Here is a 25488-nt window from a genome sequence, read left to right as displayed (position 1 = left end):
TATGAAGCTCCTACAGATTTGGAAATGGTAACAAACGGTGTTATACATTGTTAAAGTGTCCAAATTGATTTTTTATTGGAACAGCCACATCAGCTTTGCAATAACAACAGAAAGCTTTTCTTCCTTCCAACTACTAACAAATACATCACAAACCGCTGCATCATCTTCAGTTACACAGGTCCCTCCAACTACACTGAGCAGCACTCAACCATCGACAACTCAGAACATGACAATCTCAACAAGTGATGTCAGTTCCACAACACCAGGTAACTGTGAACATCAAACCGTATTCATGAAAGCTATTTCTTGCCTACAGGACTGATAATTAGACAACGCATGCAGTAAACTTTAAAATGTTTCACCACGCTGAGCTAAAACAATGTCAGGATTAGATGAAGCTGAGCAATGGGCTCCAGATCATTTGGCAAAATAATGGCCAATATATATGTTTTAATTAAAAATGTTTGGGCTGGGTAATTTTAACACGGTTCTATTGCAGAGGCATTCAAGTGTAAATTTCAGTTATGTTACAATCTGAAAAAGCATCAATCCGCACAGTGAAATCTACATGCTAGTAGAAAAGTTAGGATGTGACGATATTTCTTATGCAAGATTTTATGACCCCCAATTTCCATTGCGATCCAGAATATGTGTTATCCTGAAGAAAGGGCTTAGCTGTCTCGGTCCATTTCATAACAGCGGTAATATTTGATAAGAGATGGACTGCTGAATTGAAATTCATTGTTTCTTTTCAGGAGGTCGTAAAGACACAGTTTCTGTAATGTCTAGGGTTGATCTACTTGAAGAAGGTTTAAAATTTAAATTAAAAAACACATTTGTATAATGAAAGGGTAGTGGCCAGTTCTTCCAGCACAGTTTTACTCTGGTTTGGGCTTGGTTTGGTATTAGCAGACAGTCAGTTGTGAAGCTGCTGGACCCAAGGTTCAAGCTGATCCTCCCTCTCTCTGACATCTCTCCTGTAGGAACCTGGGTTTGATTTTACCACTTGTGCCCAGGGAACGTTAATGGAGATTGTTGAAAGTATTTGCCACAGCATCATTAAGTTTGGAAGATCTCTTGGGTTTTCAGATAGGTTAAGTTATTCTGTGTTCTGTTCTCCTTTGTGTTTCATTCAGTAAACTTGTAAATACATTCTGTTTTGTTTAAAACAAAGTGGCTGGGCCAGTTATATCACACTTGGAATATCCACTGTACGCCTTCTGAAAAAATGAGCAAAGGTAGGGTCTTGGTTAATTTCTTGAAATGTTCTGAGCAGGTCTGGCCTTGTCCACAACAATGACCATAGAGAATAGGACCCTGATTACCAAGTGTTGTCATGTGGTGTGTGCACGTGTTGATCTAAGATTTTCTTTGTGTTAACATGATGCTCCAAACCCATCTAGTGACATTGATCTATGGAGCTAACTAGTTTCAAGTGGTGAAGCCATGTTCTGAAGTTAAAATCTAGTTTGTTCCATATCGGGAAGATAACCGGTTATGTTAGCTTCAGGCCGCTTAGCTACATTCATGCTTTGAACTATAAGATAATAAGAAACAGGAACAGGAATAGCCCAGTCAGCTCCTGGAGCCTAATCTACCATTCATTAGAATCATGGACAGCTCAACATTCCTCATGTTCACTTTCTTGCCTTTTCCTTATAAATGTTGATTCCCATATTGATCAGGAGTCTGTCCTCTAGGTGAAGAAATTCTTCCACAACTCCATCCTAAGTTTTCAACCTTTATTCAGAGACTATGTCCTGTGAACCTAGATTCTCCCATGAGGAAAACCATCCTCTCAGCATTTACCCTGTGAAGCCCCTTAAGAACGCTCTATGTTTCAATGAGATCATCTCTCATTCTTCTAAACTCCAGTGAGTAAAGTCCAAACCTGTTTAATCTTTGCTCATTGGACAATCCTGAAGTTTGGTAATATTGTAGAAAAGGGAGCCTGTCCTCTACCTATCCATCTTCTCTTGTTCTCCCCGAGTGCACCTTGAAAGGCTGCATTGCTCCATTTCTACTGCATTGAGGATTAAAAGACCCATATGAACCAGTAGACATCTGTGGGTGCAGAAATCTTTGTTGGATTTGGCAATAGGCCCTGCATTGATGCTGACTGAAGATCTGGACAAATCACTTATCCTTGCATTGCTGACAGAATCTGGTTCTATTGTGTTCTAACTACACTAATACATGGAGGACAAGAAGATGCCGTATTTGGATATTTAAATATTTCTCAGATTTAATGTTGTCAAGGAGTGTTTATGGGGATTGTTGCAAGTTTTTGCAACAGCCTCATTAAGTTTGGATGATCTGTTGGATGTCATAAAGACACGGGTTCTGAAATGTCTAAGGTTAATCTACTTGAAAAAGCTTTAAATTTTAAATAAAAATGACTTGTACAATGACAGGGGAGTTGCCAGTTCTTCCAGCTCAGTTTTACTCTGGTTTGGGTTTGCTTTGGTTTTAGCAGACAGTCAGTTGTGAAGCTGCTGGACCCAAGGTTCAAGCTGATCCTCCTTCTCTCTGACATCTCTCCTGTAGGAACCTGGGTTTGATTTTACCTTTTGTACCAAGGGAGTATTTATGGGGATTGTTGAAAGTATTTGCAACAGCATCATTAAGTTTGGATGATCTCTTGGGTTTTCAGCTAGTTTAAGTTATTCTGTGTTCTGTTCTCCTTTGTTTGTGTACCATTCAATAATCTTGCAAAAGAATTCAGTTTTATTTAAAATTAAGTGGTTGGGCCAATTGTATCACTCTTGGAATATCCGCTGCACACCTTCTTCTGCAAACGAGCAAAGGTAAGGTTTGTGCTAATTTCTTGAAATGTTCTGAGCAGGTTTGGCCTGATCCATAACAACATCCATAGAGAATAGGACCCTGATTACCAAGTGTTGTCATGTGATGTGTACACGTTTCTTCTAAGATTTTCTTTGAGTTAACACGATGCTACAAACCCATCTTGTGACATTGATCTATGGAGCCAACTAGTTATAAATGGTGAAGCCTCATTCTGAAGTTAAAAACTAATTTGTTACATATTGGGTAGATAACTGGTTTCGTTAGCTTAAGGCTGGTTAACTACATTAACACTTTGCACAATAAGATAATGAGCAATAGGAACAGGAATAGGCCGGTCAGCTCCTGGAGCCTGCTCTGCCATTCATTAGAATCATGGACTGGCCAAAATTCTCATGTTCACTTTCTTGCCTTTTCCTTATAACATTTAATTCCCATATTGATCAGGAGTCTGTCCTCGTGGTGAAGAAATTCTTCCTCAACTCCATCTTAAGTTGCAACCTTTATTCAGAGACTATGTCCTGTGAACCTAGATTCTCCCATGAGGAAAACCATCCTCTCAGCATTTACCCTGTGAAGCCCCTTAAGAACACTCTATGTTTCAATGAGATCATCTCTCATTCTTCTAAACTCCAGTGAGTAAAGTACAAACCTGTTTAATCTTTGCTCATTGGACAATCCCGATGTTTGGTAATATTGTTGAAAAGGGTAATATTGTCCTCTTCCTATCCATCTTCTCTTGTTCTCCCCTGAGTGCACCTTGAAAGGCTGCATTGCTCCATTTCTACTGCATTGCGGATTAAAAGACCCTTATGAACCTATAAACATCTGTGGGTGTAGAAATCTTTGTTGGATTTGGCAATGGGCCCAGCATTGATGCTGACTGAAGATCTTGACAAATCACTTACCCTTGCATTACTGACAGAATCCAGTTCTATTATGTTCTAACTACATCAATACATGAAGGACAAGAAGATGCCATATTTGCAAATTTAAACATTTCTCAGATTTAATGTTGTCATTTAATTTGTACAGAAGGAACATTCTTTGAAGACTGAAATGTGATTTTGTTTACACAGCTGTACCAACTGGTCCAACCACAACTCCTCTGGTTGGAACATCATCTACACCTGTACAATTAACAACTACAGCAGCCTCTGCATCCATCCCAGGAGTGACAACTGCAGAGAACACCACTCAGCACTCAACAACAGAATCCACACCAAACTCAACAACAGGGAACAATCTCCCAACAACAGCAAATAGTAAGCTAAGTTATATGATGTTGGACAGCACATGTACTGGAACAAAGTCAATTGCAGAATGATTTCCTGCAGAAATGTTAAATAAATGATTTTCTCGGATGGTGATGGCTAGCACAAGGAATTTAAATTAAGTTAATGTGGGTGACTATACTTTCTTTGGATAGTGTTGTTGAAGTCACCAATATAATGGTATATAAAATTGTTTTTGGTTATGAACTTCCTACAGATTTGGAAATGGTGACAAACTGTGTTATACATTGTTAAAGTGTCCAAAATGATTTTTTATTGGAATAGCCACATCAAGTATTGCAATAACAACAGAAAGCTCTTCTTCTTTCCAACTCCTAACAAATACATCACAAACCTCTGCATCATCTTCAGTTACACAGGTCCCTCCAACTACACTGAGCAGCACTCAACCATCGACAACTCAGAACATGACAACCTCAACAAGTGATGTCAGTTCCACAACACCAGGTAACTGTGAACATCAAACCGTACTCATGAAAGCTATTTCTTGCCTACAGTACTGATAATTGGACAATGCATGCAGTAAACTTTAAAATGTTTCACCACGCTGAGCTAAAACATTATCAGGATTAGATCAAGCTAAGCACTGGTCCTCAGACCATTTGGCAAAGTAATGGCCAATATATGTTTAATTTTAAAATGTTTGGGCTGGGTAATTTTTACAGGGTTCTATTGTAGAGGCACTCAAGTAAATTCAAGTTATGTTACAATCTGAAAAACCATCAGTCAGGACAGTGAAATCTACATGCAAATGGAAATGTTAGGATGTGATGACACTTCTTATCCTAGATTTTACGACCTCAAATTTCCATTGTGATCATGATTGAATGTTATCCCGAAGAAAGAGTGAAGCTGTCTAGGTCCATTTCATGACAGCAGGAATATTTGATAAGAGATGGAGTGCTGAATTGAAGTTCATTGTTTCTTTTCAGGCGGTCGTAAAGGCACAGGTTCTGAAATGTCTGGGGTTGATCTACTTGAAGAAGGTTTAAAATTTGAATTAAAAAATACACTAGTAGTATGAAATGGGAGTGGCCAGGTCTCCCAGCACAATTTAACTCTGGTTTGGGTTTGGTTTGGTTTTAGCAGACAGTCTGTGAAGCTTCTGGACCCAAGGTTCAAGCTGATCCTCCCTCTCTCTGACATCTCTCCTGTAGGAACCTGGGTTTGATTTTACCTTTTGTGCCAAGGGAATGTTTATGGAGATTGTTGAAAGTATTTGCCACAGCATCATTAAGTTTGGAAGATCTCTTGGGTTTTCAGATAGGTTAAGTTATTCTGTGTTCTGTTCTCCTTTGTGTTTCATTCAGTAAACTTGTGAATACATTCTGTTTTGTTTAAAACAAAGTGGCTGGGCCAGTTATATCACACTTGGAATATCCATTGTACGCCTTCTGAAAAAATGAGCAAAGGTAGGGTCTTGGTTAATTTCTTGAAATGTTCTGAGCAGGTCTGGCCTTGTCCACAACAACGACCATAGAGAATAGGACCCTGATTACCAAGTGTTGTCATGTGGTGTGTGCACGTGTTGATCTAAGATTTTCTTTGTGTTAACGTGATGCTCCAAACCCATCTAGTGACATTGATCTATGGAGCTAACTAGTTTCAAGTGGTGAAGCCATGTTCTGAAGTTAAAATCTAGTTTGTTCCATATCGGGAAGATAACCGGTTATGTTAGCTTCAGGCCGCTTAGCTACATTCATGCTTTGAACTATAAGATAATAAGAAACAGGAACAGGAATAGCCCAGTCAGCTCCTGGAGCCTAATCTACCATTCATTAGAATCATGGACAGCTCAACATTCCTCATGTTCACTTTCTTGCCTTTTCCTTATAAATGTTGATTCCCATATTGATCAGGAGTCTGTCCTCTAGGCGAAGAAATTCTTCCACAACTCCATCCTAAGTTTTCAACCTTTATTCAGAGACTATGTCCTGTGAACCTAGATTCTCCCATGAGGAAAACCATCCTCTCAGCATTTACCCTGTGAAGCCCCTTAAGAACGCTCTATGTTTCAATGAGATCATCTCTCATTCTTCTAAACTCCAGTGAGTAAAGTCCAAACCTGTTTAATCTTTGCTCATTGGACAATCCTGAAGTTTGGTAATATTGTAGAAAAGGGAGCCTGTCCTCTACCTATCCATCTTTTCTTGTTCTCCCCAGAGTGCACCTTGAAAGGCTGCATTGCTCCATTTCTACTGCATTGAGGATTAAAAGACCCATATGAACCAGTAGACATCTGTGGGTGCAGAAATCTTTGTTGGATTTGGCAATAGGCCCTGCATTGATGCTGACTGAAGATCTGGACAAATCACTTATCCTTGCATTGCTGACAGAATCTGGTTCTATTGTGTTCTAACTACACTAATACATGGAGGACAAGAAGATGCCGTATTTGGATATTTAAATATTTCTCAGATTTAATGTTGTCAAGGAGTGTTTATGGGGATTGTTGCAAGTTTTTGCAACAGCCTCATTAAGTTTGGATGATCTGTTGGATGTCATAAAGACACGGGTTCTGAAATGTCTAAGGTTAATCTACTTGAAAAAGCTTTAAATTTTAAATAAAAATGACTTGTACAATGACAGGGGAGTTGCCAGTTCTTCCAGCTCAGTTTTACTCTGGTTTGGGTTTGCTTTGGTTTTAGCAGACAGTCAGTTGTGAAGCTGCTGGACCCAAGGTTCAAGCTGATCCTCCCTCTCTCTGACATCTCTCCTGTAGGAACTTGGGTTTGATTTTACCTTTTGTACCAAGGGAGTATTTATGGGGATTGTTGAAAGTATTTGCAACAGCATCATTAAGTTTGGATGATCTCTTGGGTTTTCAGCTAGTTTAAGTTATTCTGTGTTCTGTTCTCCTTTGTTTGTGTACCATTCAATAATCTTGCAAAAGAATTCAGTTTTATTTAAAATTAAGTGGTTGGGCCAGTTGTATCACTCTTGGAATATCCACTGCACACCTTCTTCTGCAAACGATCAAAGGTAAGGTTTGTGCTAATTTCTTGAAATGTTCTGAGCAGGTTTGGCCTGATCCATAACAACATCCATAGAGAATAGGACCCTGATTACCAAGTGTTGTCATGTGATGTGTACACGTTTCTTCTAAGATTTTCTTTGAGTTAACACGATGCTACAAACCCATCTTGTGACATTGATCTATGGAGCCAACTAGTTATAAATGGTGAAGCCTCATTCTGAAGTTAAAAACTAATTTGTTACATATTGGGTAGATAACTGGTTTCGTTAGCTTAAGGCTGGTTAACTACATTAACACTTTGCACAATAAGATAATGAGCAATAGGAACAGGAATAGGCCGGTCAGCTCCTGGAGCCTGCTCTGCCATTCATTAGAATCATGGACTGGCCAAAATTCTCATGTTCACTTTCTTGCCTTTTCCTTATAACATTTAATTCCCATATTGATCAGGAGTCTGTCCTCGTGGTGAAGAAATTCTTCCTCAACTCCATCTTAAGTTGCAACCTTTATTCAGAGACTATGTCCTGTGAACCTAGATTCTCCCATGAGGAAAACCATCCTCTCAGCATTTACCCTGTGAAGACCCTTAAGAACATTTTATGTTTCAATGAGATCATCTCTCATTCTTCTAAACTCCAGTGAGTAAAGTCCAAACCTGTTTAATCTTTGCTCATTGGATAATCCCGATGTTTGGTAATATTGTTGAAAAGGGAGCCTGTCCTCTTCCTATCCATCTTCTCTTGTTCTCCCCTGAGTGCACCTTGAAAGGCTGCATTGCTCCATTTCTACTGCGTTTAGGATTAAAAGACCCATATGAACCAGTAGACATCTGTGGGTGCAGAAATCTTTGTTGGATTTGGCAATGGGCCCAGCATTGTTGCTGACTGAAGATCTGAACAAATCACTCACTTTTGCATTCCTGACAGAACGTACATCTGATTCTATGATGTTCTAACTATACCGATACATGAAGGATAAGAAGATGCTGTATCTGCAAATTTAAATATTTCTCAGAATTAATGTTGTCATTTAATTTGTATAAAAGGAAAATTCTTTGAAGACTAAAATGTGGTTTTGTTTACACAGCTGTAACTGATCCGACCACAACTCCTCTGGTTGGAACATCATCTACACCTGTACAATTAACAACTACAGCAGCCTCTGCATCCATCCCAGGAGTGACAACTGCAGAGAACACCACTCAGCACTCAACAACAGAATCCACACCAAACTCAACAACAGGGAACAATCTCCCAACAACAGCAAATAGTAAGCTAAGTTATATGATGTTTGACAGCACATGCACTGGAACAAAGTCAATTGCAGCATGATTTCCTGCAGAATTGTTAAATAATTGTGTTCACTTATAGTGTATATTTAACCACATAGTTATTTCGGTTAAGAACTTTTTTTCAGATACTGTTGTTTAAGCCACCTTTACAATGATCTATAAAATCATCCTCATGTATGAAACTCCTTCAGAATCTGGAAAGGTAGCATAATGCTTTATGCACTGCACTGTTAAAGCATTCAATATGGATTTTTTATTGGAACAGCCACATCAAATATTGCAATAACAACAGAAAGCTCTTCTTCCTTCCAACCACTAACAAAAACATCACTAACTTCTGCATCATCTTCAGTTACACAGGTCCCTCCAACTACACTGAGTAGCACTCAACCATCGACAACTCAGAACATGACAATCTCCACATTTGATGATGATTCCTCAACACCAGGTAAGAGTGAATGTCAAACCTTAGTTATGAAAGCTATTTCTTGCTCATGGGACTGAAAATTTTACAACACATGCAATAGCTTGAATGCATCACTGCTCAGGTAAGACCTTCATGGTAACTTCAACTGATTCAGGAACTGAACCCATGCTATTGGTATCACTCTTCGTTGCAAACCAACTGTCCAGTTGTCTGAGCTAACGGATGCCAACACAGTATGGATGATTTGTACAGCACAAATTTCCTAATTTTAGTTTCAATTTTAGAGTTTATTCTGAGGAAATGAAATTTTATTTCTGGTAGCAATATTCAGGTTTGTTCAGCAATAATTATGGCAGGATGTTGTTCTCCTTTACATCTCACCCCCTGCCTAATGGGATGGATTGGGATGCCACAAGGTGGGCCTGTTTAATCAAGGGGGGAGACCTGTGATTGATACCCAATATATGTCTCACCCCAAAGCTAAGTGTGCAACAGGAAGACTTGAAGACAGCCTGCCAGCCAAATTAAACACTTAAGTAGTCACTTAAGGACCACATCCCATTGCCACTTGTATTGAACATATGGTGGGAGGAGGTCTTGCCTGTGAGCATGTAAATATGCAGGGAAACTTGTGAGGGAAATGGGCCCTTTTCACTAGGACAGCCTTTTCCAATTCAGATACCCACTGGAGACATGGCAAGCCATGGTTAAGGAGCCCATCCTGCCCAAATACTAATCCCCTTGTCTCCCTGACTTGCCTTAGTAAACTCACATCATTGCACACCTTATACCTGGGATTCCTTCAATGATACTGCAGTACTGGCAGCAACACTGCTCCTGTGGTACAAGGTTGAAAACATTGCTTCTGCCCACTTTCAGTAGCAGAGATAATGACGCACATTAATGAATCAGAATCAGAAACATCTCTGGGCCCTTGAATCTAAGAGTCTAAAGAATACCATAATCCAACAGTAACATTTGGAATGAATCACATTGAGTTGAACAAATAATTATAGGTATGTTATACAGCAAAACACTGTCTAGAAAGGTAGAAAGGTATAACAATGAGCCAATCCCAAGATTAGGAGAACACAATGCTATGGACCAGACCAAACCCCCTCAAAGTATATTAAGAAGATAGTCTTGACCCTAATTTTTCTGCATTTAAAGGTAACAGTCAGGTGTTACATTCCAGATGCAAGTTGATTGGTCAAACTACTCAACTTTAAGCAAAACACTTGTTATTTTTACACTGGCGTTAAAATACAGACAACATAAAACTAAAAGAAAAGAATTGGCTTAACTGTAACTCTATCAAAATGTTTAGCAAAATAACATAAATATTAACTACCACAAATTAACATTCCAATATTGTGACTTCCCATAAACACATTCTTGGTAAAGTCAAATTCAGTAAAGTAGATTGTCTCACATGCATTTCGAGCAGCAGGAAGAGAACCCCAGTTTTTAACCATAACAGAGAGGAATAAAAGCTTCCACATCCGGCTTCAAGACCCCAGCAACTGCTGGAAGCTAAAACTAAAAACTCTGGTTCAGTGGGAACTTGACCCCACCCATTCAAGCTGCTTCTATTGTCCCAACTTTTTAAAAAAACCCAATGTGTCAAAAGCTGTTTACTTTATTGGCTTTGAGCAGACCGCTTGAGACCTCTGTCTCAAACTTTCTCCATAAATGAAAGGACAAAATATACCTCTTAAAGTCACAGTACTGTCACACCAACCATTGCAATAATATATTGTTACAATATAGGATCAACCTCCCCTGCTACTTTAAACCTGCAAAACAGAAATGATTTAACCCATGCTGTAATCTGTTAAAACTCGAGAGGCAAAGAACTATTCCCAAAGTCGCTATTTAAAATACGAAAAAATTTAAGATCTTAAGTCTTTAAGTCTAACATAGAATATTAACTAACAACTATTTACAATCCTTTCTCTAAGCTATCCCTTACCTTCCCCTTCTACAATTCTAGTCTGATAAAGCCCCCGATTAAGATTTACCAAAAAATTAACATTTTAAAACCAGGCAGCTGTCAAACCTTCTCTTTGTATCTTCTTCTGCACATTTTCTTCCTTCTTTCTATTTCACAAGTCATTGATAGATAAAGGTACTTTTAAGAGAGCTGTGTTTCAGGCAGTCTGTACATGCTGTTGGCTTGGCAGTTCACCCAGGTGAAGGTGGGTACTGCAGATGCTGGAGATTAGAGTCAAGATTAGAGTGATGCTGGAGAAGCACAGCAGGTCAGGCAACATCCGAAGAGCAGGAAAATTGATGTTTCGGGCAACTCATTCCTGATCAAGGGCTTTTGCCCAAAACGTCAATTTTCCTGCTCCTTGAATGCTGCCTGACCTTCTGTGCTTTTCCAGCACCACTTTAATCTTGGCAGTTCACCTGTCAACTGTTCATTTTTTCCCTGTCTTATACCCCAAAGCATCAGATTGGGTTTTAATATTGTTAAAATACTAAATTCAAACTTGATTGGAGGTTAGTATTTTGGGGGATAATTTAAACTGATTGGCCGAATTCGAATTTGTTTTTGTCTCATAGCAACTCAGCCAGTGCTCGATGCTGGACCACATGTTACATTGTAAATTCTCCAGCACTCTGTGTGCTTCACTCTCTTAAAGGTACAGAGAGAAAGTGAGGGCTGCAGATGCTGGAGATCAGAGCTGAAAATGTGTTGCTAGAAAAGCGCAGCAGGTCAGGCAGCATCCAAGGAGCAGGAGAATCGACGTTTCGGGCATAAGCCCTTCTTTCCTGAAGAAGGGCTTATGCTCGAAACGTCGATTCTCTTAAAGGTACAGTACACTTCTATACCTTCATAACAATACACATTCCATGAATTGACATAATGTAAGAAACAATCACTAATGCTTTTTCCAAGGGGCCTTCACAGGATCTTGGCTATAATCATTCAACATTATACTATTGATTACACTTCAATAATTCCTTCATCAGCTCTGTAATGTCTGTACAATCTATTGAATGGAAAAGGTTCTTTGGTTCTAAAAGCTAACATCAAAACCATCATGGACTCCATTAGTTACTCCCAACAGATTATTGCTCAATGTGCATCACACATATCTATGGATGGGTATTTTGCCACCATCTTTGGACTTGAAAAGCATTCAACTATCATGGAGGTGTTAGGTATTGCAAAGATTTATTGCAATAGGTGAAGTTAGCTCTTTCACACTGCTGCTGTTCAGTAGCAATGAGTCCTATTTTCTAATAATTGGATGCTGCCAACAAGCTAAAAACATTCTTCACCTTCCAGATGATTGAGAAATAGGGTAAATGAATTCCAGAGCTCGTGCAATGCCAGGTATCCAGCACGATAGGCTGTCTGTCCAATGACTGATGAATCATATCCTTCAGTGTGTCCCATTAACTTTTTTCAACAGGATGTGTACCAACCTGTTGTTTCAGAAATCAGAAGATAACACCTAACAGTGGTTATCAGTTGCTGAACAATCTGGAATTTATTGCTGGAGAAAGATGTAATTTTGAAGCCTTTCATTTTGTATTCATCAGGGCAATTTGCAAGAAGTAGAAATGTGAAGTAAAAGAAAAATGCTGTATAAGAGGAAAGTACTGGTTGGTTGATTGGCAGAGACATTGCTATGGAGAATGTATCAGCTAATGATGACTGACAAAAAACTGCCAAGCTTTAAGTTTTAGACAGGAAGCTAGAAAGTTCAGAGGAACAGAGGGATCTTGGGGTGCTTGTGCACAAATCCCTGAAGATGTTAAGATTTTTTCTAAGCATTGTTGCCTGTTCTGCACTCAACCTAAAATTCCTTCCTTGCTTCTCATGTCTGCTTTTTCAATTTCCTGCTGCACCTTCCGTATTCAGCTTCGGTCTCAATGCGACTTAATCCCTTACATTTGCTCTTCTTTAATTTCCATCTGCTTTGTCATCTAAGGAGCTCTAGCTTTGTTTCTTTCCCTACCTTTCCATTTTTGAGGAAATATATCTTAACCATGCTTGAACTATCCCCTATTTCAAGGTAGGCCATTGTTCAGCCCCTGTTTCTCCCACCATGTTTGGTCTATCAGTGAAACTCATACAGTCATAGAGTCATAGAGATGTACAGCACCAAAACAGACCCTTCGGTCCAACTCGTCCATGCTGACCAGATATAATAAATTAATCTAGTCACATTTGCCAGCATATAGCCGACATCCCTCTAAACCCTTCCTATTCATATACCCATCCGGATGCCTTTTAAATGGTGCAATTGTACCAGTCTTCACGACTTCCTCTGACAGCTCATTCCAAACACGCACCACCCTCTGTGTGAAAAACTTGCCTCTTAGATTGCTTTTATAACTTTCCCCCTCTCACCCTAAACCTATGCCCTCTAGTTCTGGACTCCCCCACCCCAGGGAAAACACCTTGTCTATTTATCCTATCCATGCCCCTCATGATTTTATAAACTTCTATAAGGTCACTTCTCAGCCTCCGATGCTCCAGGGAAAATAGGCCCAGTATATGCAGCCTCTCTCTAATGCTCAAACCCTCCAACTCTGACAACGTGCTTGGAAATCTTTTCTGAACCCTTTCAAGTTTCACAACATCCTTCCCATAGGAAGGAGACCAGAATTGCATGCAATATTCCAACAGTGGCCTAACCAATGTCCTGTACAGCCGTAACATGACCTCCCAACAAGGTGGGCTGAAGCATCTGCTCCTGTGCTGTACTGTCCTACATTCTTTGTGTTTGCCCATTTGATGTGTGCTCTCTGCAAAATGATTATTAGAGTCATAGAGTCATAGAGATGTACGGAAACAGACCTTTTTGTCCTACCCATCCATGCTGACCAGATATCCCAATCCAATCTAGTCCCACCTGCCAGCACCCGGCCCATATCCCTCCAAACCCTTCCTGTTCATATACCCATCCAAATGCCTTGTAAATATTGCAATTGTACCTGCCACCACCACTTCCTCTGGCAGCTCATTCCATACACATACCACCCTCTGTGTGAAAAAGTTGCCCCTTAGGTCTCTTTTATATCTTTCCCCTCTCACCCCAAATCTATGTCCTCTAGTTCTGGACTCTCCAACCCCAGGGAAAGACTTTGCCTATTTATCCTATCCATGCCCCTCATAATTTTGTAAACCGCTATAAGGTCACCCTCAGCGTCCAACACTCCAGGGAAGACAGCCCCACCCTGTTCAGCCTCTTCCTGTAGCTCAAATCCTCTAACCCTGGCAACATCCTTGTAAATCTTTTCTGAACCCTTTCAAATTTCACAACATCTTTCCGATAGGGAGAAGACCAGAAATGCACGCAGTATTCCAACAGTGGCCTAACCAATGTCCTGTAAAGCCACAACATGACCTCCCAACTCCTGTACTCAATACTCTGACCAATAAAGGAAAGCATACCAAACGCCTTCTTCACTATCCTATTTACCTGCAACTCCACTTTCAAGGAGCTATGAACCTGCACTCCAAGGTCTCTTTGTTCAGCAACATTCCCTAGGACCTTATTATTAAGTGTATGTCATGCTAAGATTTGCTTTCCCAAAATGCAGCACCTCGCATTTATCTGAATTAAACTCCATCTGCCACTTCTCAGCCCATTGGCCCATCTGGTCCAGATCCTGTTGTAATCTGAGGTAATCCTCTTTGCTGTCCACTACACCTCCAATTTTGGTGTCATCTGCAAATTTACTAACTGTACCTTTTATGCTCGCATCCAAATCATTTATGTAAATGACAAAAAGTAGTGAACCCAGCACCGGTCCTTGTGGCACTCCACTAGTCACAGGCCTCCAGTCTGAAAAACAACGCTCCTCCACCACCCTGTCTTCTATCTTTGAGCTAGTCCAACTGGCTAGTTCTCACTGCATCCCATGAGATCTAAACTTGCAAACTAGTCTCCCATGGGGAACCTTCTTGAACGCCTTACTGAAGTCCATATTGATCACATCTACCACTCTGCCCTCATCAATCCTCTTTGTTACTTCTTCAAATAAACTCAATCAAGTTTGCGAGACATGATTTCCCATTCACAAGGCCATGTTGACTATCTCTAATCAGTCCTTGCCTTTCCAAATATGTGTACATCCTGTCCCTCAGGATTCCCTTCAACAACTTGCCCACCACCAACGTCAGGCTCACCGGTCTATAGTTCCCTGGCTTGTCCTTACCACCCTTCTTAAACAGTGGCACCACATTAGTCAACCTCCAGTCTTCTGGCACCTCACCTGTGACTATCGATGATACAAATATCTCAGCAAGAGGCGCAGTAATCATTTCCCTAGCTTCCCGCAGAGTTCTGGGGTATACCTGATCAGGTTGTGGTGATTTATCCACTTTTATGTGTTTCAAGACATCCAGCACTTCCTCCTCTGTAATATGGACAGTTTTCAAGATGTCACCATCTTTTCCCCTACATCCTATATCTTCCATATCCTTTTTCACCGTAAATACTGATGTAAAATCCTCATTTATTATCTCCCCCAAGGCTCAATACAAAGGTTGCCTTGCTGATCTTTGAGGGTCCATTTTCTCTTCGAGGAGAAAGTGAGGACTGCAGATGCTGGAGATCAGAGCTGAAAATGTGTTGTGGAAAAGCGCAGCAAGTCAGGCATGATTCCTGAAGAAGGGCTCATGCCCGAAACGTCGATTCTCCTGCTCCTTGGATGCTGCCTGACCTGCTGCGCTTTTCCACAACACATTTTCGGGCCCTTTTCTCTCCCTAGTTACGCTTTTGTCCTTAATGTATTTGTAAAAACCCTTTGGATTCTCCTTAATTCTATTTGCCAAAGCTATCTCATGTCCCCTTTTTGCCCTCCTGATTTCCCTCTTAAGTATATTCCTACTTTCTTTATACTCTTCTAAGGATTCACTCGATCTATCCTGTCTATACCTGACATATGCTTCCTTCTTTTTCTTAACCAAACCCTCAATTTCTTTAATCATCCAGCATTCCCTATACCTACCAGCCTTCCTTTTTACCCTGACAGGAATATACTTTCTCTGGATTCTTGTTATCTCATTTTCCAGCCTTCCCTTTACCTGTGAATATCTGCTTTTCAATATTGTCTGTCCACACAGACAGTTGCCCGAGGGGGGAATCGAACTCGGGTCGCTGGCGCTGTAAGGCAGCAGTGCTAACCACCGAGCCACCATGTTGCCTCTAATCATCTCATTGCTAACCACCAGTTGTACCATTTCCTCCTTTCTAGGGTATTGAATACATACTGCTGTTGGATATTTACCTGGAAGACCATATAGGAACACTGATCCTTCCCAGTCCCTTACACCTGCACTCATCCAGTCTATATGGGTAGCATTCCATTTATAACTATTGCATGATGTTTACATCTCTGTATAATTTTCTTGCTGATTGCATCCAGTTATTCCTTAGCCTGATAAATCCTGTCCTTAAACACACTTAACATTCTTTTCCTCCAATATTGCAGTGGTCTCTTTACCAAAAATGACTCCTCTTTTTCTTTTCTGAACACCTTGTAAGCAGACCATTACTGCTGATTTTAAACACTTCATTAAACAGGCACACATTTGTTCAGACACAAAAATATTAAGAGCATTGACCCTCATCTGTTTGAACTTGAAGGCCAGATCATTCAGGGGAGATACTAAGATGCATTTTCGCACACAAAGGGTGGGAGAGGTTTGGAACACTCTTTCACCAACAGCGGTGGATACTGGATCAGCTCAAGGGGTTGGCTGGTCTACTCCCAGTCCAACGTTTCTCCTCGGTCACCATCTGACTTTTCAATAGAGCAGAAATGCATTTTTTTTTAAATAAAGAAGTTTCATTTCATGTTGGTGAACCCAGCACACTGCCATGTTCGGTTGTGACAGGTTGGAGTCAAGGCAAAGTGTTCCCTATTTGAATTCTTTGGACATAGATTTGTCAGCTATCTTAACTAGGGTGTTTGTTTAACCAGGATGGTTAGGTTGTTGAGTCCTGGGCCCTGGAGGGGGGTACTCCTGAGTTAATACAGGTATATATATAACACTCCTGTCCTTTGGTTTAAGAGGCATTTGGATAGGTATATGAATAGGAAGGGTTTGGAAGAATGTGGGCCGGGTGCTGGCAGGTGGGACTAGATTGGGTTGGAATATCTGGTCGGCATGGACAGGTTGGACCGAAGGGTCTGTTTCCATTCTGTACAACTCTATGACTCTATCTATCTTTCTTTGAGCCAGCTTGCTGTTATCACCATAACATCATGATCCCATTTAGGAAGCTGAGCCTGTAACTCTGCTGCATGCATTCGCATACAGGCAGTATAATCCTGATTAGAATTCATCATTTTCTCTCTCATCTGACTCTGTCTCTTAATTTTCCATTCTCTATTTTATTACAGTTGGCCTCTCCTGGCATTTTGTGCGTCCTGGTGTTACTTTTCTCTTTTCTCTCCTATTTCCATGACCTTGCTGGGTAAGTTTCAACCTCTTGAACAATACTAAACCATCGACCTGCCAAGGAACTCGGTCCTGGCCATGCTCCTATGCAAACTCTTTGTCCTGTCCAGGTGCCATCGCCCTAGACCCAATCCTAATGTTCCAGGAATCTAAACCTCACTCTCTGCACAATTTTTCCAGTAACACATTCATCTGTCTTATCTTCCATTTCTGTGTTCATTTGCACGCCTCTTGATGCCACTTAATGAACAACCTGTACAGTGAGCTTTTAATAGGTTTTCAGTAACACAGTTAGAGGCTCTATGTACAGATCCCAACTGGAGTACAAAAACAAACTACAGCAGGGGCTTGTGTAGGTCATAGTGGATCAGGAGCCTGCTATATATCGGCCGCGTTTCCATTCCCCAGAAATTAGAAAATTAGACTCAGGATATCTGGATGTAGTTTTGCATTGCCTGAGGCTCACTGAAGATGTTACCTAGTAGGGTGACAAAATGTCTGGAAATGAACCTCCCAGCTCAGGGAGCAAACCTACACCCAGAACATTAACTTGAGATCCAAATCTTCTCAAAACTCACTCAGGATATCATGTGTAATATTATTGAAGTGACTTAGAGATTTAAATTTTGCCAACATAGTACCCATAAGTTCTTTGATTGCAAATTTAATATTACAGATGAATGTATATAGCAACCTGACTGTTTATCATGGTTAGCCCAAACGTATAATTTCATCTGGCATAATATGCCTAAATAATGATGTCGTTTTTGAAGGAATGGTTGAACTTGTCTTTGCAGATATTGATGAATGTGAAATCAACATAGCAACCTGTGAACAAGTCTGTATAAATACAATTGACAGTTTCAACTGCAGCTGCTATCCTGGTTTCAGGCAAAATTCGGTGAACACATCTCTTTGTGATGGTAGGAAATCTTCAAACTTATCAATTCCTTGCAATTGATGCTTTGGAAACTAAATTCCATTCTGCATTTCTCATGGCAGTAAAAAATCTACATAGCTCGAAACAAATTGTTTTGTTCACCTGAACAACTGAACAGAGACTCAATAAATTGTTTGTGCTGACACTATTTAGATTTTATGAGGTAAACTATTCGAAATTATGTAGTGTTTATGAAATTTTCAAGTACATTTCACATTTTCTCTCACATTTTCCATTTTGGGATTTGCCGTAACTCAATCTCTTTGTCATTGAAAGTAAAGTGCAGAGGGAACTTGAGATTTTGCAGGAGAGGCAGGACATGCCAATAGTGCTCATGCACTTAGGAACATAATAAAATGCAAATTGACATATTTTGATATAGTGGTAATGTCACTGAACCCAATAATCCAAAGACCTAGGTAATTGGCTTGTGGATATGGGTTAACATCCCAAAATAACTGCTAATGAAATTCTGTTAACAAAACTGGAATAATAACTGGCCTCAGTAATGTTACAAATCACACACCAGGTTATAATAGTCCAACAGGTTTATTTGGAAGGACAAGCTTTTGGAGCGTTGTGTTCTGAAAGCTTGTACCTCCAAATAAACCTGTTAGACCAGAACCTGGTGTTGTGTGATTTTTAACTTTGCTGAAAATGTGTTGCTGGAAAAGCTTATGCCCGAAACGTCGATTCTCCTGTTCCTTGGATGCTGCCTGACCTGCTGCGCTTTTCCAGCAACACATTTTCAGCTCTGATCTCCAGCATTTGCAGTCCTCACTTTCTCCTCGATGATTTAGGTTGTTCACTAATATCCTTTTGGGATTTCAATCTGCTGCCCACAACATATGGTTAATGCTTAGCTTCCCTCTGAAGTGGCGTTAGAAACCGTTAGTTCACTAGCGATGGTCAACAAATGTTGGCCTTATCTACAACACCATAAGAGCATAGGAATTCAGAGCAGGACGAGGCCATCTGACCTTTCAAGCCTGCTCCACCATTAAATAAGGTCATGGCTGATCTTTTTGTGGCCTCAGCTCCACTTACCCGCCCTTTCACTGTACCCCTTAATTCCGTTATTGTTAAAAAAAAACAATCTGAGCCTTAAAAACATTCAATGAAGTAGCATCAACTTCTTCACTGGGCAGAGAATTCCATAGATTCACAACCCACTGGGTGAAGAATTTCCTTCTCAATTCAGTCCTAAATCTTCCCCCTCCCCCCGTCTAAATTTGAGGCTATGCTCTGTTGTCCTGGTTTCCCCTGCCAGTGGAAACATCTTCTCTCTGTCTATCCTATCTATCCCTTCACAATTTTATACATTTCTATAAGGTTACCCCTCATTCTTCTAAATTTCAATGAATGTCATCCCAGTATACTCAGTTTCTCCTCAGCCAACTCCAGAATCAACCTAGTGACCCTCCTCTGCCAGTACATCCTTTCTCAAGTAAGGAGACCAAAACTGCACACAGTACTCCAGGTGTGGCTTTACCAGCACCTTGCACGGCTGCAACATAACCTCCCTGCTTTTAAACTCAATCCCTTTAGCTCTGAAGGACAAAATTCCACTTGCCTTCCTCATTAACTGTTGCATCTGCAGATCAACCCTCTGTGATTCATGCACAAGGACACCCAGATCCCTCTGCATAGCAGCATGCTGCAGCTTTTTACCATTCAAATAATAATCTTTTTTACTGCTATTTCTACCAAAATGGATGACTTCACACTTATTAACATTGTATTCCACCTTACAGACCTTTGCCCACTCACTTAACTATCTATGTTCCTCTGTGAAGTTTCACAGTCCTCTGCACTTTGATCTACCACTCATCTCAGTGACAGCCACAAGCTTTGACACACTACACGTGGTCTCCAACTCCAAATCATCCATATAAATTGTGAATAATTGCAGTCCCAACACTGATCCCTGAGGGACACCACTAGTCACTGATTACCAGCCAGAATAGCACTCATTTATCCCCACTCTTTGCTTCCTGTTAGTTAACCAATCCTCTATCCATGCTAATACATTGCCCGTAACACCATGCATCCTTATCCTGTGCAGCAGTCTTTTGTGTGGCACCTTGTCAAAAGCCTTTTGAAATTCCAGTTACACCACATCTAGTGGGTCACTGTTGTTCACCGCGTCTGTAATGTCTTCACAGAATTCCAAACGATTAGCTCAGCATGATCAGCCCTTCCTAAACCCATACTTCGTCTGCCCAATGGGACCATTTCTATTGAGATGCCTTGCTATTTCTTGGTTGAAAACAGACTGAAGCATTTTCCCCACTACAGAAGTTAAACTAACCAGTCTATAATTCTCCATCTTATGCCTACCTCCCTTTTTAAACAGTGGCATCATATTTGCTGTTTTCCAATCTGCAGGGACTACCCTAGAGTCCAGTGAATTTTGGAAAATTACCACCAGTACACTTGCTATTTCTCCCGCCATCTCTTTTAGCAGCCTGGGATGGATTCCATCAAGGCCATCCTCTAAAAGACCAATGTTTACTTTAGCCACTCTTATTCATTTTATATATTTATAGAAACTTTTGCTATTTATCTTTATATTTTGAGCTAGTTTTTTTCTCATGTTCTATCTCACTTTTCTTTATAGCTCTTTTTGTGACTTTCTGTTGATGTTTAAAGCTTTCCCAATCTTCTAGTTTCCTGCTGATCTTGGCCACTTTGTATGCCTTCTCTTTCGGTTTGATAGCTTCCCTTATTTCCTTGGACACCCATGGCAGATTACCCCTTTTGTTACAGTGCTTCCTTTTCACTGGAATTGTTTTTTTTTTGTTTGAGCACTTTGAAAAATGCTTTGAAAGTCTTCCATTGGTCTTCAACTGTCCCACCTTAAAGATTTTGTTTCCAGTCTACTTCAGCCAACTCCTCCCTCATCCTATTGTAGTCTCCCTTGTTTAAGTACAGGACCATGGTATTCAATTTTATCTTCACACTCTCCATCTCTGCTGTTTACCTTTTTATTTACCATCATACTTCCTGTCATTTTCCCCTTCCCTTCCCCGCGACTAGTCCTAGTGACTACCCTGTTCATCCTTTTCGCTAAAACTGGTTCAAGATCAGTTCACGACAAATCCAATTCACACAGCACCAGATACCGTGCAGTGAATTTGAAGAATGAGATTGAATTCTGGTGAATGGATGAATAACTGGGTGAGTGGATGAGTGAGTGAATGGGTAGGTGAGTGAGGTGTGAATGTGATTGAGTGGTTGGGGAGGGTAGTTGGGTAAGGTGGGTGAGGTCAGTATGCAGCTCAGATGGGTAGATGGGTGAATGGGGAGGTGCCCAACATCACATCAAATAATAATATTACTACTGTTGAATGTAAAGAGGAATCTAAAATTGTGTAGTGTAGCATGTGTTGGAAACTTAAGACGAAAACTTAACCTTAAGTTTGGCCCATAAATTTCTCAAAGTTAAGCATTGGGAACTTGTGGAAGTACTGATGGGCAGACCTGTGGGGGGGTGCTTGGGGAGTTTAAAGTTCTGATGGGTAATTCCCCATTCCTTAGAACTCTCCACAATTTTGACAGTTCCAGCCTCCTCAAAGAGATTAAAATCTACTCTATAATCTGGGTGATTACAAACTGACCCTTCAAATCACCTCTCCCTGATCCCTAGAAGTCCCATTTGATCTGACCTGACTACCCTTTCAAACACCCGACTATCCTTCGAGACCACCTGACTGGCACCCTGACCCAACCCCCCACTTACCAACTAAACCCCTACCCACTTACCTATTTCACCCACTCATCCACATATTTTACCAGTCAACCCATTCACCCATCTACCTATCTCAGCCACATACTGACCTCACCCACTTTACCCAACTACCCTCCCTATCGACTCAATCACATTCGCATCTCACTCACCTACCCATTCACTCACTCATCCATTCACCCATTTATTCATTCATTCACCAGTATTCAATCTCATTCTTCAAACTCACTATATGGTATCTGGTTCTGTGTGAACTGGATTTGTCCTGCCTTCCTGAGTGTCTGATACTCTGCTGGAGTTCCCCATTGCGGAAGGTTAGAAATAGCACACGATCAATGAAATATGCATCACAGAAGCAACCTGACAATCGCTGTTGCAGCTCAGAAAGCCATGAGTAGATTGGTAATGTGTAGTTTAATGTCAATCAACCCAAGTAAGAAATGATTTGATCATTTTTCTCCAGATATTGATGAATGTACAGCCATAGCAAGCTGTCAACAAATCTGCACCAATACGATAGGAGGTTTCAAATGCAGCTGTTATCCTGGCTATAGAGTCAACACCCAAATCCCTTCTCTCTGTGAAGGTAGGAAATCCTCAAACATAACATTTCTCTGCCACGGATGGCTTGAAAATTATCTAAAAAACGGCCATTGCTTGTAGACAATTTAGATTGTGTAAGACAATTATGGATTAGTTACAATTCTTTGCATTGTCATGTGACTTAAATATTATGATTACAGAATTTGTTACAACTGTTAAAGAAAGTTAATAACTTAATACAAAATTTCACTATTTTCCTGAATACCTGGAAATGTATTATTCTGGACTTGACCAATATTGTACAAAAAGCAAAGGAACTGCGGATGCTGGAAATCAGAAACAAAAACAGAAGTTGCTGGAAAAGCTCAGCAGGTCTGGCAGCATCTGTGGAGAGAAGTCAGAACTCACGTTTCTGGTCTGGTTCTTAGGAAGGGTCACCGGACCCAAAGCGTGAGTTCTGACTTCTCTCCACAAATGCTGCCAGACCTGCTGAGCGTTTCCAGCAACTTCTGTTTTTGTTTTTGACCAATATTATCTTTGTTATCACAAATAAATAGGTTGGGAATATTATGTTCTGGATATTGTGAGAGCAATTGTGGTGAAATATGTTATAATTCAGAAAGTAAATTTTGAAGGATAGTGAAGGAACCAAGCTTTACACACTTTTCTCAATATTTAATTACAGTATTCACCCCCGAACCCAGTAACAATGATTTCATGTCTAGCATACTAAGAGTATAAATAAACACAATGTATATACAATTACTGAGGAATGATTGAAATATTGTGGGAGTGGAGTCTTTATTCTGGTTTTATTAAAATGGATGAGGTTGGATTTTGTAGATGTGGGTATTAGATTTGAAAAAATAATGCCAAAGGATGCAGGATGTACTGTGGAAGAAATAATTGATTAAATAAATAGGCACTTAGGATGTAGGATGCAAAACGTTGCATGAGAGGAGCAAGTTGGAATATATGGGAAGTATAAGAGAATGAGTGTTCAAAGTGGAATTTGAAAAATATGGGAAGAAATCAAGAATGGGGAACATCTGAGTGTTTGAGTAGGAGATGGAAGTATGGAGTGTTAACAGTGAAAGGATGGGATGATATAGGTGTTCAGGGTGAAGTAGAAAATAACAAGGTAACACAGGAATGGGTCAAGATATTAACACTGATGGAAAAATATTGCAAGCAATGGGCAAAAAAAAGCAAGTGGGAGGCATCAGATGTGGGAGTAATTGATGTGAAGGATAGGAGGATGAAGTCAATTCTTTGTAGATATTTGGAATTTGAGAAAAGTGGGGACTTTTGGGAAGAGGGTTGTACATTGTTTGACAATGCGTTGAGCACTTTACATTCCTGATTTTTTTTTCTCATTGTTTGTGGCTTTCTCTCAATCAGACTTTGCTTTGATGCTTGTGTACTTTATCATTGGCTGGCTATTCCCTCAATTGCTCTTTTTCTTTGACCATGATCACTCTTTGCCTATATCTTCGTCATCTGCTTCATATGACTGCTACACCTTATAATGATTTTCTCCATCGAGGTTATTAAATTTCCCACCGCACTCTTTCCCTTTCCCCCAGTTCCTCTTACTTATCTTAATATCTCTATTGTTATTGAAGTTTTATTCATGATTTTTTCTCATTTTGTTTTTTTTTGACAATGTGGGATCTAGTGAATTAGAGTTAAAATTCGAATAGGTTTATTACCATGTGTGTTCAAATACAGAAGTACAGAAGTACAGCAGTACAGTGAAAAGATTACAATGTCGCCTCACATCTTAGATACAGATCTTCGATACAAAATAGAGAAATAAAGGGAAAAGGTAACATTACTTACAGTTATTCATAGTATAAGTTGAAAAATGAGAAGGAAAATTAAACCAATATGCATTACAGTATTTCTATAAAGAGCCAGCAGAAGATCATTGCAGGGGGATTCCACACATGGTCTGACACACCCCGCAAGCTGCTGACCACAGGGACTGGTCCTCAGTCCAACAACCAGACCACTCCACTCAGGTCTCTCTGTGTCTGCGTGAGTTTCCTCCGGGTGCTCCGGTTTCCTACCACAGTACAAAGATGTGCACATTAGATGAATTGCAATGCTAAATTGCTCATCGTGTTAGAGACATTAGTCAGAGGGAAATGGGTCTGGGTGGGTTACTCATCGGAAGGTCGGTGTGGACTTGTTGGGCCGAAGGGGCTGTTTCCATACTGTAGGGGATCTAATCTAATCACTGAATGTCTCCACATCGCTCGGGACTCCTGCCCACTGACCATCCCCACATCGCTCGGGACTCCAGCTCACTGAGCGTCCCTACATGACTCAGGACTCCAGCCCATGACCAACCCCACATCGCTCGGGACACCAGCCCACTGACCGTCCCCACATCGCTCAGGACACCAGCTCACTGACCGTCCCCACATCCCTCGGGACTCCAGCCCATGACCTTCCCCACATCGCTCGGGACACCAGCCCACTGACCGTCCCCACATCACTCGGGACACCAGCTCACTGACCATCCCCATATCGCTCGGGACTCCAGCCCACTGACCATCCCCACATCGCTCGCGACTCCAGCCCACTGACTTTCCCCACATCGCTCGGGACTCCAGCCCACTGACCGTCCCCACATCGGTCGGGACACCAACGCACTGATCGTCCCCACATCACTCGGGACACCAGACCACTGACCGTCCCCATTTCGCTCGGGACTCTAGCCCACTGACCGTCCCCACATCGCTCAGGACTCCAGCTCACTGACTGTCCCCACATCGCTCAGGACTCCAGCACACTGACCGTCCCCACATCGCTCAGGACTCCAGCTCACTGACCGTCCCCACATCGCTCAGGACTCCAGCCCACTGACCGTCCCCACATCGATCGGGACACCAGCCCACTGACCGTCCCCACATCCCTTGAGACTCTAGCCCACTGTCCATCCCCACATCAATCGGGACCACAGACCACTGTCCATCCCCACATCGCTCAGGACTCCAGCCCATTGACCTCCCCACATCAC

The 25488-nt window shown here is 41.0% G+C and overlaps 1 protein-coding gene across 19 annotated transcripts in view; it reads left to right on the top strand.

The window, feature by feature from the left end:
* Positions 1-25488, top strand: part of LOC122556034 (uncharacterized) — a 130015-nt gene that overhangs the window by 54557 nt on the left and 49970 nt on the right. For 16 of the 19 annotated variants that reach the window (XM_087993500.1, XM_087993491.1, XM_087993505.1 and 13 more), the window contains 7 exons: positions 171-266; positions 3885-4070; positions 4452-4547; positions 8164-8346; positions 8721-8816; positions 18027-18152; positions 22381-22503. In XM_087993500.1, coding sequence (XP_087849626.1) covers positions 171-266; positions 3885-4070; positions 4452-4547; positions 8164-8346; positions 8721-8816; positions 18027-18152; positions 22381-22503 — 906 coding nt within the window. The remainder of the gene's footprint in view (positions 1-170; positions 267-3884; positions 4071-4451; positions 4548-8163; positions 8347-8720; positions 8817-18026; positions 18153-22380; positions 22504-25488) is intronic. The other 3 variants (XM_087993495.1, XM_087993501.1, XM_087993498.1) reach the window with 3 other exon arrangements.

This window comes from Chiloscyllium plagiosum, unplaced genomic scaffold (assembly GCF_037043375.1).
Source record: "Chiloscyllium plagiosum isolate Xiang-an unplaced genomic scaffold, Cpla_swu_hap1 HiC_scaffold_13, whole genome shotgun sequence".
NCBI lineage: Eukaryota > Metazoa > Chordata > Chondrichthyes > Orectolobiformes > Hemiscylliidae > Chiloscyllium > Chiloscyllium plagiosum.
This window is presented reverse-complemented; position numbering and strand designations above follow the sequence as displayed.